The sequence below is a fragment of the Salvelinus namaycush genome, chromosome 11 (assembly GCF_016432855.1).
Source record: "Salvelinus namaycush isolate Seneca chromosome 11, SaNama_1.0, whole genome shotgun sequence".
In the NCBI taxonomy this organism is placed as follows: Eukaryota; Metazoa; Chordata; class Actinopteri; order Salmoniformes; family Salmonidae; genus Salvelinus; species Salvelinus namaycush.
This window is the reverse complement of record NC_052317.1, coordinates 15,078,995-15,093,105: the sequence shown is the minus strand read 5'-3', so window position 1 is coordinate 15,093,105 and position 14,111 is coordinate 15,078,995. Positions and strand designations below refer to the sequence as shown.

Here is a 14,111-nt window from a genome sequence, read left to right as displayed (position 1 = left end):
GATGCCATTGGTGACACCACTGTTGAAATGTACTGTAGATGTAAAACGGGCATTCTTGGTGCCTTTTTGAAAGCGTCAAGTCCTGGAATTTCTAGAGTTACCTAGAGCACGGGATTGTCTTTAAGTGTGGTGGGTTTGCTTAGAACCTTCTCACAATCACATATTTTACTGTGGCCAGAGGAGAGATTTAGTGGCAAAGACTGAAAGTAATGAAGGAAGGCAACTAGTCTTTTGGTTTACGCGATTCCTCTTTCTCTGTTGTACTTCAGACACTAGATGAAGACATTTTAAGGTTTGAGGAGTTCAGTAGCATTCAGAGCCATTCTCCTCCGATCGCCTGCAGCTAGCTGCCAGTTTCTGGATTCAAGGGACAAGCTACAACATGTATGATAAACTGGCATTAAATGAAGCAGAATGACAACCTGAGCCAGCCCTTAAGAGGATGATGAAATGGTTGGACAACCAGCTCCTCTCTGCCCTCTTATAGTCAGTCAAGTTCTGTGAATTGAGGCAGTGAGAAAAGCAACAACCCATGTAAAAAATAATTAAGAAAGTTGCACACTATCATACTCCAATTATTTATTGACTGACTGACTGACTGAAAGAAAGAATGAATTAATGAATGGATGGATGAAATAACCAATGGACGTACTAATAATAGAACGAAGAAATGAATGAGCAATCTATTCAATACATACAAGGGATAATGCATTTTCATTTGTATTTTTTTACAGTAACCTATGATTGTGTCTTCATCTGTTCCTACTCTAAACCAACCCATGTACACCAACAACACATGGAAACACTCAAGGCATTCAAAGCTTGTAAACACAAAACATAATGAGTAGGGATCCAAACATGCCTCACATCCCTCTGGTTTTAGTCATGTCAAAGGCTCAAATCCCTTTGGTATGTTTTGGTTGTTTGGATTTGGCTCTGACTACTTCTATCTCTTTGTATCTAGAATCCCGCTGAGCCGCAGACTGTTTTCATGAAGTTGGGGTTTCGCCGGTTTCCACATGCCCAAAGAAGGCTGCAAGATGGACTAGATGGAGATGTTTGGATTTTGGGAGTACTTCTAAAAACAGTTGCAGAGAAGTAGAATGGAATGGGAGGAGGAGTGTTTAGATAAGAGGGTTTCTCAGGTTGGTGACTGGTTTGGCAGTTGGCACAGAATCTAGAGGTGCGTTCAACAAGGGAAATAGCTTGCGAACTTTGGCTAACATAAGCTAACATATTCATTTTTTGTGTGTTAGCCCGCTACCGTTCACTAACACTAGCTAAAAGTCTGAGAACGTAAGTGTCTGTTTCAGATCTAAACTGCCGCTAAAAATAATCAAGTAGCCATGTAGACATTCTACTATATTTAGGAGGAAGTCATGTTCATTTTGAATATTGTCGCTAAAAAGAGACAGTAACCCTTACAAAAACTAAATGTTTGATGTTTCACCGTAACATTTTGGAATGTTCATTCAAATCGTTCAACTGAAATTCTTACTCTGGCAACATGTTCGCCGCAAACAAAAGCCTTGTTGAACTTGCCTCAGGTTACAGAGTTGTGCAAGTCAGGAGAAAAAGATAGGCAGTGAAAAGCAGCAAAAGAGGGAAGAAAAGTCCCTCTCTGAGAGGTGTCATTCAGCTGTTCATAGGTTAAGTGTCCTGGATGGAGGGATGGAGGGTTGGCGGGAGAGAAGGAGACTGTTGAGGACATTGTGTTACCTAATTTCCTACATTTTCTGAAGGTTTTTAAACATCGTCTGGTTCTTGACTGTAATGACCCTAGTATGCATTAACCTATCTTAATGGACATTTAACATTTACCACACAACCCTCAGGTCTGCACACGGTGTGCTCCTAAGTGAATTAAAGCATAATGTTCCCCAAAAAGACATAAAATGGGAGATGGCAGCTTTTGACTATACAGAGATCAAGATGACCAAACCAGGGCTGTAGAGAGAGGGTAGTAAATAACCTGAGAAGTGTGTGTGTGTGTGTGTGTGTGTGTGTCCAGTTTAGTGCAGGCTGTGAATCAGAGTATTGATCAGACTTTCATTCCAGACACACACAGGGACCTAGGACAGTTTAATGACCTCTGCACTGATTCCCACAGGAATCATCTCTGCATCTCACGGACTGTCCTCCTCTCCTCTACCAATCGCTCCCCCTATATCCTTCTTTCGTCTAACTCTCTCTCCGTCTCTCTTCTACACACCTCGTCTCCAACTCTCTAACACGTTGTACGTTGCCCCGCTCGCTCTCGTCTTCCGCCCTACCGCTCCTCAATTTCTCCGCCGATGTTACAATCTTCCGTATAAAACACAAGTTTCAAGTTCTAATGTCACATGCACAAGTACAGTGAAATGCCATTCTTGCCAACTCAAAACCCAACAATTCCATAATCAATAACAATGCAATACTAGAAAAAAACACATGAGAAATAAGTAGAATTAAATAAGTAGTAGAATAATAAGTAGAATAAATAAGTAGAATATGAAGAACATAGTAAGTAAGTATACTATATACAGGGTCAGTTCCAATACCATATTTACAGTGTGCAGGGATACTGGAGTGACAGAGGTACAGTAGATATAGTATGTACGGGGGTAAGGTGACTAGGCAACAGGATATAAAATAAACAGAGTAGCAGCACCTTGTATGTGAGTGGGTGAGCGTGTGTGTAGAGTTAGTATAAATGTACAGTAGCAGTAAAAAGTTGGGACACACCTACTCATTCCGGGGTTTTTCTCTATTTTGACTATTTTCTACATTGTAGAATAATAGTGAAGACATCAAAACTTTGAAATAACAGTAACCAAAAAGTGTTAAAGAATTTGAAATATTCAAAGTTGCCACCCTTTGCCTTGATGACAGCTTTGCACACTCTTGGCATTCTCTCCAGGTGGTCACCTGGAATGCATTTCAATTAACAGGTGTGCCTTGTTAAAAGTTCATTTGTGGAATTTCTTTACTTCTTTAATGTGTTTGAGCCAAACAGTTCTGTTGTGACAAGGTAGGGGTGAAAAACAGAAGATAGCCAAGATCAATTCCATATTATGTCAGGAACAGCTCAAATAAGCAAAGAGAAATGACAGGCCATCATTACTGACATGTAGGTCAGTCAATCTGGAAAATTTCAAGAACTTTGAAAGTTTCTTCAAGTGCAGTCGCAAAAACCATCAAGCGCTATGATGAAACTGTCTCTCATGAGGACCGTCACAGGAAAGGAAGACCCAGAGTTACCTCTGCTACAGAGGATAAGTTCATTAGAGTTAACTGCACCTCAGATTGCAGCCCAAATAAATGCTTCACAGAGTTCAAGTAACAGACACATCTCAACATCAACTATTCAGAGGAGACTGCATGAATCAGGCCTTCATGGTCGAATTGCTGCAAAGAAACCACTACTAAAGGACACCAATAATAAGAAGAGACTTGCTTGGGCCAAGAAACACGAGCAATGGACATTAGACGAGTGGAAATCTGTCCATTGGTCTGATGAGTCCAAATTTGAGATGTTTGGTTCCAACCGCTGTGTCTTTGTGAGACGCAGAGTAGGTGAACGGATGATCTCTGCATGTGTGGTTCCCACCATGAAGCATGGCGGAGGAGGTGTGATGGTGTGTGGGTGCTTTGCTGATGACACTGTCTGTGATTTATTTAGCATTCAAGGCACACTTAACAGGCATGGCTACCACAGCATTCTGCAGCGATACGCCATCCCATCTGGTTTGTGCTTAGTGGGACTATCATTTATTTTTCAACTGGACAGTGACCCAAAACACACTTCCTGGCTGTGTAAGGGCTATTTGACCAAGAAGGAGAGTGATGGAGTGCTGCATCAGATGACCTGGCCACCACAATCACCCGACCTCAAACCAATTGAGATGGTTTGGGATGAGTTGGACCGCAGAGTGAAGGAAAAGCAGCCAACAAGTGCTCAGCATATGTGGGAACTCCTTCAAGACTGTTGGAAAAGCATTCAAGGTGAAGCTGGTTGAGAGAATGCCGAAAAAGGATGTCTTTACTGTTATTCTACAATGTAGAAAATAGTAAAAATAAAGAAAAACCCATTAATGAGTAGGTGTGTCCAAACTTTTGACTGGTACTGTATGTGCATATTATGTGTGAGTGAGCAGATGGAGTGTGTGTATGAGTATCTAGGGCCCTGTAAGTGTGCATAGAGACAAAAATAAAAAATAAAAAGGTCAATGAGGATACAAGGTTAACTCAGATAGTACGTGCAGCTATTTTGTTGCTTGGGTATAGAAGCTGTTCAAGAGCCTGTTGGTGCCAGACTTGATGCACTGGTATCGTTTGCCGTGTGGAAGCAGAGAGAATATTCTTTGGCTTGGGTGGTTGGAGTCTTTAACGATTTTCTGGGTCTTCCTACCACACCTCCTGATATACAGTAGATGTCCTGGATGGCAGGGAGCTTGACCCCAGTGATGTACTGGGCTGTCCGCACCACCCTAGGCAGCACCATGCAATCGAGGGTGGTGCTATTGACATACCAGGCAGTGATGCAGCCTGTCAAAATGCTCTCAATGGCACAGCTGTAGAACTTTTTGAGGATTTGAGGGCCCACAAACTTTTTCAATCTCCTGAGGGAGAAGATGTGCTGTTTGGACCATTTTAGGTCTTTAGTGATTTGGACACCAAGGAACTTGAAGCTCTCGACCTGCTCCACTGCGTCCCTGTCGATGTGGATGGGGGAGTGCTCGCGGGTCGAGAGCTTCACGTTCCATGGTGTCCCCCTGTTTCCTGTAGTCCACGATCAGGTCCTTGGTCTTACTGACGTTGAGGGAGAGGTTGTTGTTCTGGCACCACACTGCCAGGTCACTGACCTCCTCCCTGTAAGCTGACTCATCAGTACCGGTAATCAGGCCTACCACAATGTGTCGTCAGCAAACTTGATGATGGTGTTGGAGTCGTGCGTGGCCATGCAGTCGTGGTTGAACAGGGAGTAGAGGAGGGTACTAAGCACACACCCCTGTGGGGCCCCTGTGTTGAGGGTCTGTGCGGAGAAGTTGATGTTGCCTACCCTCACCACCTGGGGTTGGCCCGTCAGGAAGTCCAGGATCCAGTTGCAGAGGGAGGTGTCCAGACCCAGTCCAAAGCTTGGTGACGAGGTTGGAGTGGACAATGGTGTTAAACGCTAAGCTGTAGTCAATGAACAGCATTCTCACATAGGTATTCCTCTTATCTAGGTAAATGAGGGCAGTGTGCAGAGCAATTGAGATTGCTTCATCTATGGATCTGTTGGAGCGGTATGCAGATTGAATATGCCTGACAGCATGCTCTGAGAACTCGCCCTGGAATACCGTTGGGCCCCGCGGCCTTGCAGGTGTTGACCTGATTAAACACTTTTTTCATGTCGGCCTCTGAAAGTGAGGTCACCAAATCATCTGGGTCGGTGACGGCCCTCACACCCGGCACGATGTTGTTGTTGTCAAAACGTGCATTAAATGCATTTAAGTTCGTCTGGTAGAGAGGCATTGTTAGGCAGATCACAGTTGGGTCTTCCTTTGTAATGGACTGTATCCCCTGCCACATACGGTGTGTGTCAGAGCCTGTGTAGTATGATTCCACCTTATTCCTATATTGTCCTTTTGCTCGTTTGATGACTCTGCGGATGTCATAGCAGGAATTATTCCTGGCTTCGGCCGTAGCCCCAGGGTTGTCTACGATGGCTCTGTGTGCGGTAGCCCTTTCCTTTAGTTTAGCTCCAACCTTGGTGTTAATCCAGGGTTTTTGATTGGGGAAGCAGCGAACCCTCACCCTGGAGACAACATCGCCGATACATTTTCTAATGAAGCCGGTGACGGAGGTGGTTAACTCGTCAATGTTATCGGCGGAGTCTCAAAACATATTCCAATCAGCGCTGGCAAAGCAGTCCTGTAGCATGATATTTGATAATGAGTTTCTGCTTGTAAACAGAAAGAAAAAATATGGAGTCATGATCCGATTTACCGAATGGCGGACGAGGGAGATGGCCTTGTATGCTTGCTTGTGGGTAGAATAACAATGGTGTAGGACTTTATTGTCCCTAGTGGCGTTGGAGACGTGTTGATGGAAGTTGGGCATCACGTGCCTTAGTGACGCGGAATTAAAATCGCCGGAAACCAGAAAAGCAGCCTCTGGATATAGGTTTTCCTGCTTGTTTATAGCCTTGTTTATAGTTCGTTAAGTGCCAGATTGTTATTTTTATTATCCTGACATGGAATGTATACAACAGTCACGATAACAGCTGAAAACTCCATCGGGAGGTAGAAGAGTCTGCATTTGACCATCAGGTATTCCAAGATGGGTGAACAGAGTTGACACTTCCACAGCGCTGGAGATAGCAGACCAGTTGGAGTTGGTGTAGAGCTAAACCCATCCCCCCTCGATTTCCTGACTCCACTGTCCTGTCCTCCCGGTGAATGGAGAATCCATCGAGTTGGATAGTCATGGGGGGTATCTTGTCCAAGAGCCATGTTTCAGAAAAGCAAAGAATATTGCAGTTTTGAGAGCCCAATGAGAACTTTGAGAGGATGAACAGATTGCCAACACCTTTGTGTCCTTTTTAACTGTTTTTGGCATTCAGTCCAGTTTGCACATGGTAAGTGTGGCTAAGAATAACTTTCCCCAGACTCCCACTCTCAGACTGCCTTAACAAAGTTTTCTCCCCAAATTATCCTCAGATCCTTCGATCCATCTCATCAACGAAAGTTCATATCCACATCCATATCCTTCTTGCCTGTTATGAAACCCCTCAAGTCAGAAGCAACAGCGCCGCAATTACCTAGCCACAAAGAGTCCCCTAGGGCTGGGCATGGGCAGAGCCAATTACACCCAGTCACCTTTTTACCCAGAGCCCGGGATCACACAATGCTTCCCAACATCTATCTGACATGTAGGGCATATTTAGCCATTCAAACATGGGACAGTCAGAAGCCATTAGGCTACCCTAATAATCAGAGCTATTTACCTCCTAATTTCCCTTTACTTCACTGTCAGCCACCACGACTTAAACGACCATGAGCCAGAGAGAGAGAGTGCTCCCTTCTTCACTATCTGATGTTATTTTCTTGGAGGTTGTTGCGATTAAACACTGGAGTTTCGATTCCAGAAACGAGGAATGGGGAGGTTGTATAGTTTGAGAATGTCTAGTAGGTTAAAAAAATTCTAGATAAAGTGCATTCGGAAAGTATTCAGAACCCTTGACTTTTTCCACATTTTGTTTCGTTACAGTCTTATTCTATTTATTTTTTTATTTTTTTTAAATTCTCCCTTCATCAATCTACACACAATACCCTATAATGACAAAGCAAAAGCAGATTCTCAGACATTTTTGAAAATGTATTAAAAATAAAAATCTGAAATATCACATTTACATACAGTAAGTATTCAGACCCTTTACTCATTACTTTGTTGAAGCACCTTTGACAGCGATTACAGACTTGAGTCTATTTGGGTATGACGCTACAAGCTTGGCACACCTGTATTTGGAGAGTTTCTCCCATTCTTCTCTGCAGATCCTCTTTCCCCCGATCTTGACTAGTCTCACAGTCCCTGCCGCTGAAAAACATCCCCACAGCATGATGCTGCCACCACCATGCTTCACCGTAGGGATGGTGCCAGATTTCCTCCAGACGCTTGGCATTCAGGCCAAAGAGTTCAATCTTGGTTTCATCAGACCAGAGAATCTTGTTTTTCATGGTCAGAGACCTTTAGGTGCCTTTTGGCTGTCATGTGCCTTTTACTGATGAGTGGCTTCCGTCTGGCCACTCTACCATAAAGGCCTGATTTGTGGAGTGCTGCAGAGATGCATGTCCTTCTGGAAGGTTTTCCCACCTGCACAGAGGAACTCTGGACCTCTGTCAGAATGACCACCAGGTTCTTGGTCACCTCTCTGACCAAAGCCCTGCTCCCCCGATTGCTCAGTTTGGCCGGGCGGTTTGGCTGGAGTCTTGGTGGTTCCAAACTTCTTCCATTTAAGAATGATAGAGGCCACTGTGTTCTTGGGGACCTTCAATGCTGCAGACATGTTTTGTACCCTTCCCCAGACCTGTGCCTCGACATAATCCAGTATCGGAGCTCTACGGACAATTCCTTCAACCTCATGGCTTGGTTTTTGCTCTGACATGCACTGTTAATCGTGGGACCTCATATAATGGGACCTGATATAGACAGGTGTGTGTCTTTCCAAATCATGTCCAATCAATTGAATTTACCAGAGGTGGACTCCAATCAAGTTGTAGAAAGATCTCAAGGATGATCAATGACAACAGGATGAACCTGAGCTCAAGTCTCATAGCAAAGGGTCTGAATACTTATGTAAATAGGTATTTCCATTTTTTATTTGCAAAAATGTCTAAAAAGCTGTTTTCATTTTGTCATTATGGGATATTGTATGTAGATTGATTAGGATTTTTCTTAGGGCTAGGGGGCAGTATCCTGAATTTCCGCCTGACTGACGTGCCCATAGTAAACTGCCTGTTACTCAGGCCCAGAAGCCAGGATATGCATATAATAGCATTGGATAGAAAACACTCTGAAGTTTCTAAAACTGTTAAAATAATGTCTGAGACTATAACAGAATTCATATGGAAGGCGAAAACCCGAAGAAGATCCAGACCAGTATTTAGTTTTTTCAGCTCCCAGGCTCTTATTATGGAAACCTATTGGAAACCCATATGTCCGTCACCCAAATTGAAATTCCCATGACTTCCACTAGATGGCAACAGTGTTTATTCATTCGAACAAGTATTTGGAGTTTTTGTTGGGAGAGCACCTGGACCAAATCAGTCGTGCGAGGGAGAAGGCGCGCGCATATGAATTTTCCTTTCCTATTGAACATAGTACTTTCCATGTGAAATATTATACACTGCTCAAAAAAATAAAGGGAACACTTAAACAACACAATGTAACTCCAAGTCAATCACACTTCTGTGTGCACATTTGTGGCCTGCTGGAGGTCATTTTGCAGGGCTCTGGCAGTGCTCCTCCTTGCACAAAGGCGGAGGTAGCGGTCCTGCTGCTGGGTTGTTGCCCTCCTACGGCCTCCTCCACGTCTCCTGATGTACTGGCCTGTCTCCTGGTAGCGCATCCATGCTCTGGACACTACGCTGACAGACACAGCAAACCTTCTTGCCACAGCTCGCATTGATGTGCCATCCTGGATGAGCTGCACTACCTGAGCCACTTGTGTGGGTTGTAGACTCCGTCTCATGCTACCACTAGAGTGAGAGCACCGCCAGCATTCAAAAGTGACCAAAACATCAGCCAGGAAGCATAGGAACTGAGAAGTGGTCTGTGGTCACCACCTGCAGAATCACTCCTTTATTGGGGGTGTCTTGCTAATTGCCTATAATTTCCACCCTTTGTCTATTCCATTTGCACAACAGCATGTGAAATTTATTGTCAATCAGTGTTGCTTCCTAAGTGGACAGTTTGATTTCACAGAAGTGTGATTGACTTGGAGTTACATTGTGTTGTTTAAGTGTTCCCTTTATTTTTTTGAGCAGTGTAGTTTATTTACATTTTAGACTACCTGAAGATTAAATAGAAACGTCGATTGACTTGTTTGGACGAAGTTTACTAGTAGCTTTTTGGACTCCTTTGTCTGCATGTTGAACGAGTGGATTACTGAAATCAATGGCGCCAACTAAACTGACTTTTTGGGATATAAAGAAGGATTTAATTGAACAAAACAACCATTCATGTTGTAGCTGGGACCCCTGGGATTGCAAACAGAGGAAGATCTTCAAAGGTAAGTGATTTATTTAATCGCTATTTGTGATTTTGTGAAGCCTGGGCTGGTTGAAAAATATGTTGATGTGGGGTGCTGTCCTCAGATAATCGCATGGTATGCTTTCGCCGTAAAGCCTTTTTGAAATCTGACAACGCAGTTGGATTAACAAGAAGTTAAACTTTTAAATTATATGAGACACTTGTATGTTCAGGAATGTTTAATATTACGAATATTTATTTGAATTGCGCGCCCTCCAATTTCACCGGATGTTGTCGGCTTCTATCCCACTAGAGGGACACCTAGCCCAAAGAATATTATTAATCCGTTTTAGACTAAGGCTGTACCGTAACAATATGTGCAAAAAGGCAAGGGGTCTGAATACTTTCCGAATGCACTGTAGCTAAAAAAAAGCATATTCACCTACGCTCAGCAAAATCCACAAACTGGAGGGTTCACAACTTTTACATTTCCATAGCGCCATAGCTCTGCTTTCAACCATGCTGTTACGGTGGAGTAACACGTACCAAAAATATCCAATGTTTATAACACAGAAAATCCCAGAAAAGACGCTGTATACAATCAAAACTGTAACATGGTACACACACACAAAATGACCACTCAAAAACCAAATACACAACAACACTCCATACACAAATACACTCCACATATTTGGCAGACATTATTGAGGTCTCTTATAACAGCAAACACAGAAAAATGAAACAAGTCTCATTTAAATGTTCCACTTGGTCAATACTTTGTGCTCGAGGTCCCTTGATAAGTGTCACTATGTACATGATGGAACTCCACAGGAGCATGAAGAACACTGTAGGAAAAGGACCAGGCAGACAAAATATCCCAAAGCTGTCATTTCCAGTGGCTGAATTCACATTCCATCACAAGGCCAGAGAAATAGAAGGGAGGGAAGGAGGGATGCAAGAGAAACGACGAATAGGAGAGAGAGAAAAAATTGAAAAATCGCACGGGACTTGGAGAGACTCGAGAGCCTTTGAGAGCAAGAGCCTTCCAACATAAGAAAAGGAGAGAAAGAGGGTGAAGGAGAGAGATGAGGAGGCTGCCGTCCAACTCTCTGGCTTGGTTCACGCTGCCCTAATCGTGGGCTAATGTCTTGGACAGAAGAGTTGTCTGCTTGGTCATTATGTAGTACTAAACACCGAAACCCGTCTTGTCTCACTGCCTGTTCTGTAACAGCTACGGCACTGCTGCCAAGACAGCAAACAGCAGAGAAACTGGCATGGGCCAGTATTCATCAAGAATCACAGAAAATAAGATCAGTTTCGTCTTTTAAATCAAAACGAATAAGAGGAGGGACTTGATTCTTGATCACACTTCTACTCTCTGTGATACTTTGTGAATACTGGCCCTGTTCTGCCTTATAAAAACAACTTCCAGCTATTTCGCCCAGGATTGTATTTGGTAGTTTTTTTTTCTTCAGGGATGTGTTCAATACAGCATGAATGTTTTAGGCTGTGGCTTTATAGACTGTTCTCAGTCAGTCGTGAAGGGAGAGGCCGAGTCAAGTCGAGTTATTCGAAAAGAAGACCAGAAAGATAACCAGCAAAGATATCTGATAAGCCACAACACTGGCTCAACGCTGTCTCAACCTTCAGGATATCAAGTAGAAAGGACGTTATATAAAAATCGTATTTGCTGTTTGTCGTAGATAGATTCATTTACTTTAGGCTTTTTACTGAAGCTTAAGAAGCAATCAATTCTGTAATGTTGTCTTGGAGCAAAATGCAAACCAGCATTTTCCCAAATAATTAAAGTTTCAAAGGGTTTGATGTGTAAATAAAACTGGGGAACTACAAAGGGTGCAGAAATAGGGCAAAGGGAGGGATGTGCTGGTCTCACCACAGATCCTAACATGCCATGTCTTGGGTTGGGGTTTTGAACTTCACCATGTTTTCAAAGGGAAAAATCCCCCAATCCCTCAACACACTCAATTATATAGCAGGCCTCTGCTTTCATACGAGAAAATAGGGCGATAATACGATAGAAGAGAGACAGTTTCAATATGTCACTTTGTGAGTTCTCGTACAGCTGGAGTCAGCTGCCACCCCCTCACTTATTCATGGTTTAGCACAATGACCTCTCTCCAGCTCACATTGTGAAAGGAGAAGCAACAGGCCAGGAGTCAGAAATGCAGAGATTATGTTGTGTTTACCAGTGCTGAGCAACGTGGGATGAATTATGATATCAACAATCAATGAAACGCTATACAAAATTGTTTCTTTGTACCGTACACTAGAAAGGAGACACAGGTACAGTAAACTACGCCAACAATGTACATGAACACAGATGACGATAACGATGATGATGCCGACCATCTCCTCTCAGTGAGACTCCACATCACACACAGAGAAACCCTCAATCCCTGCCCCCCCCCCACACACACACACACACTATTCTCTTACCAGCCTGGTTGGTGGTGATGTCTATAGACACGTGCTGGGCAGGGTAGGGGCTCTTATTGGTCACCCCGTTGACGGCCTGTATCTCGAAGCTGTAGAGCGTGTGGGCCCACAGGTTACTGATGAACACTCTGGTTTCCGTCAGGCCCAGCTGCCGCGGAACAAACTCCACGTTGTCGTCACAGTGTGAACAGGTACGGCGGTCCGCCCGGCACTTCTTACAAACAATGTTGTAGACCACGTCCTCACGACCGCCTGTCTCCCTAGGCGAGTGCCACTCCAGGATCACTGAGGTCTCGTTCACGACGGATATCACGTTCCGCGGGCCCGAGGGAACGCCTACAAACAGACACAGAGAGGAACCTTTATTTAACCAGGTTTTCCCATTGACATCTCAGTGAATCTCTTGCCAACAGGCCTTGAGATTGACAAACACAATGAGAAGGATTGCATTCTATTCAACCATTATTTGTGAATTTGTTAGATTACTTGTTAGATATTACTGCACTGTCGGAACTAGAAGCACAAGCATTTCGCTACACTGACATTAACATCTGCTAACCATGTGTATGTGACCAATACCATTTGATTTGATTTGATTATTTAACCAGGAGATCCCATTGAGATCTCAAAGAATCAAAATTTCCAAAGAGAGACCTGGCTAAGAATGTAGTTTTAATGTAAACCATAGTAAGCTAACACAAATCCTGGACCCCTCATAGGATAGGCAAGGTAATACCCTTTTCACACTACTAAGCCACACAGAACCGACCCAAGCTGAGCTGCACTTGGTTGGCCTGGTAACACATCCACCATCATTTCTGGAACCATGCTGGAAAGGGCAATATGAATGGAAAACATCACACCCAGCACAGTACAGGTCAGCCTTATAGTGGGAATGGTTTATGGAATGAGTTTATCCGTGTTATGTTTGGATGATACAGTTCGCATTTATCTTTTACAATAAAAGGTGAAATTGAGGAACATAAGTTTCCCATCAGTACAAAACACTGTTTAGATGCTGTTCAGACAACAATGCTGTCTAGACACGTTTGTTGCATCATACATTCTGTTCCAGTCACATATTTGAGATCGTACGCTGCAGGGACCACTCAACAATGATCACAAATATGTGATCATCCGCGTTAAAGTTATTCAATGTGACTTATTAAAGCACATGGGCTACACAAAAAGGTGTGTGAAAACGTATTACCCGAATAGATCTGACGCATCCCTTGAGTTTCCCATTACAGAGAGGTTGAGGGAAGGCAGTTGAAAATAAAGGAGACAAGAGAAATAAGCTGTATTAGCGTATTAGGACACAGCCCTTAGTTTCCCATCATGAAGGGTGAGGGCAGGCATTTCAAAATAAAGGAAACAAGAGAAGGAAGCTGTATTAGTGTATTAGGACACAACCCTTAGTTTCCCTTCGCCGAGGGGTGAGGGCAGGCAGTTGCTTCTGTCAACACAGCCACAATAAATCATTGTTCCTGCAAAGCCACGTGGGATAGCACTGGGGCGCTTGGACAAAGCAGCGGAACACACAGAGGTGACGGAATGGCAGTGTTTCCGCGGCGACCTCGGCTTTGCGCCACGGTGACGACTAAGGGGTCAGTGACAGGGAGGACGTGACCTCCACAGTGTGGTTATTATGGTCTGCCACAAAGAGGACAGAAAGAGGATGGAATCCATCACCTCTAGATAGCCCACAGTTTTACCCAAAGCCACTTACAGGTAACATATATGTTTTTCGAATTGATTTTGTATTTTTGAATTAACCTTTATTTAACTAGGCAAGTCAGTCATAATTAGGATGTTTCCCCATGCAAAAAAACAGACCAACAAGCACCATATTCATTGGCGCTATCGGGTGTGCCTACGAGAGCGAGAGAGAGATGATTTGTTAATGTTTATTTCACTTTTGTATATTATCTACTTCACTT

General features: G+C 43.6%; 1 protein-coding gene across 1 annotated transcript in view; it reads right to left on the bottom strand.

Moving 5' to 3' along the window:
- The window catches only part of LOC120056305 (ephrin type-B receptor 1), a 207,649-nt gene that overhangs the window by 65,856 nt on the left and 127,682 nt on the right, over positions 1-14,111 (bottom strand). The window contains exon 5 of the mRNA XM_039004545.1: positions 12,172-12,507. Coding sequence (XP_038860473.1) covers positions 12,172-12,507 — 336 coding nt within the window. The remainder of the gene's footprint in view (positions 1-12,171; positions 12,508-14,111) is intronic.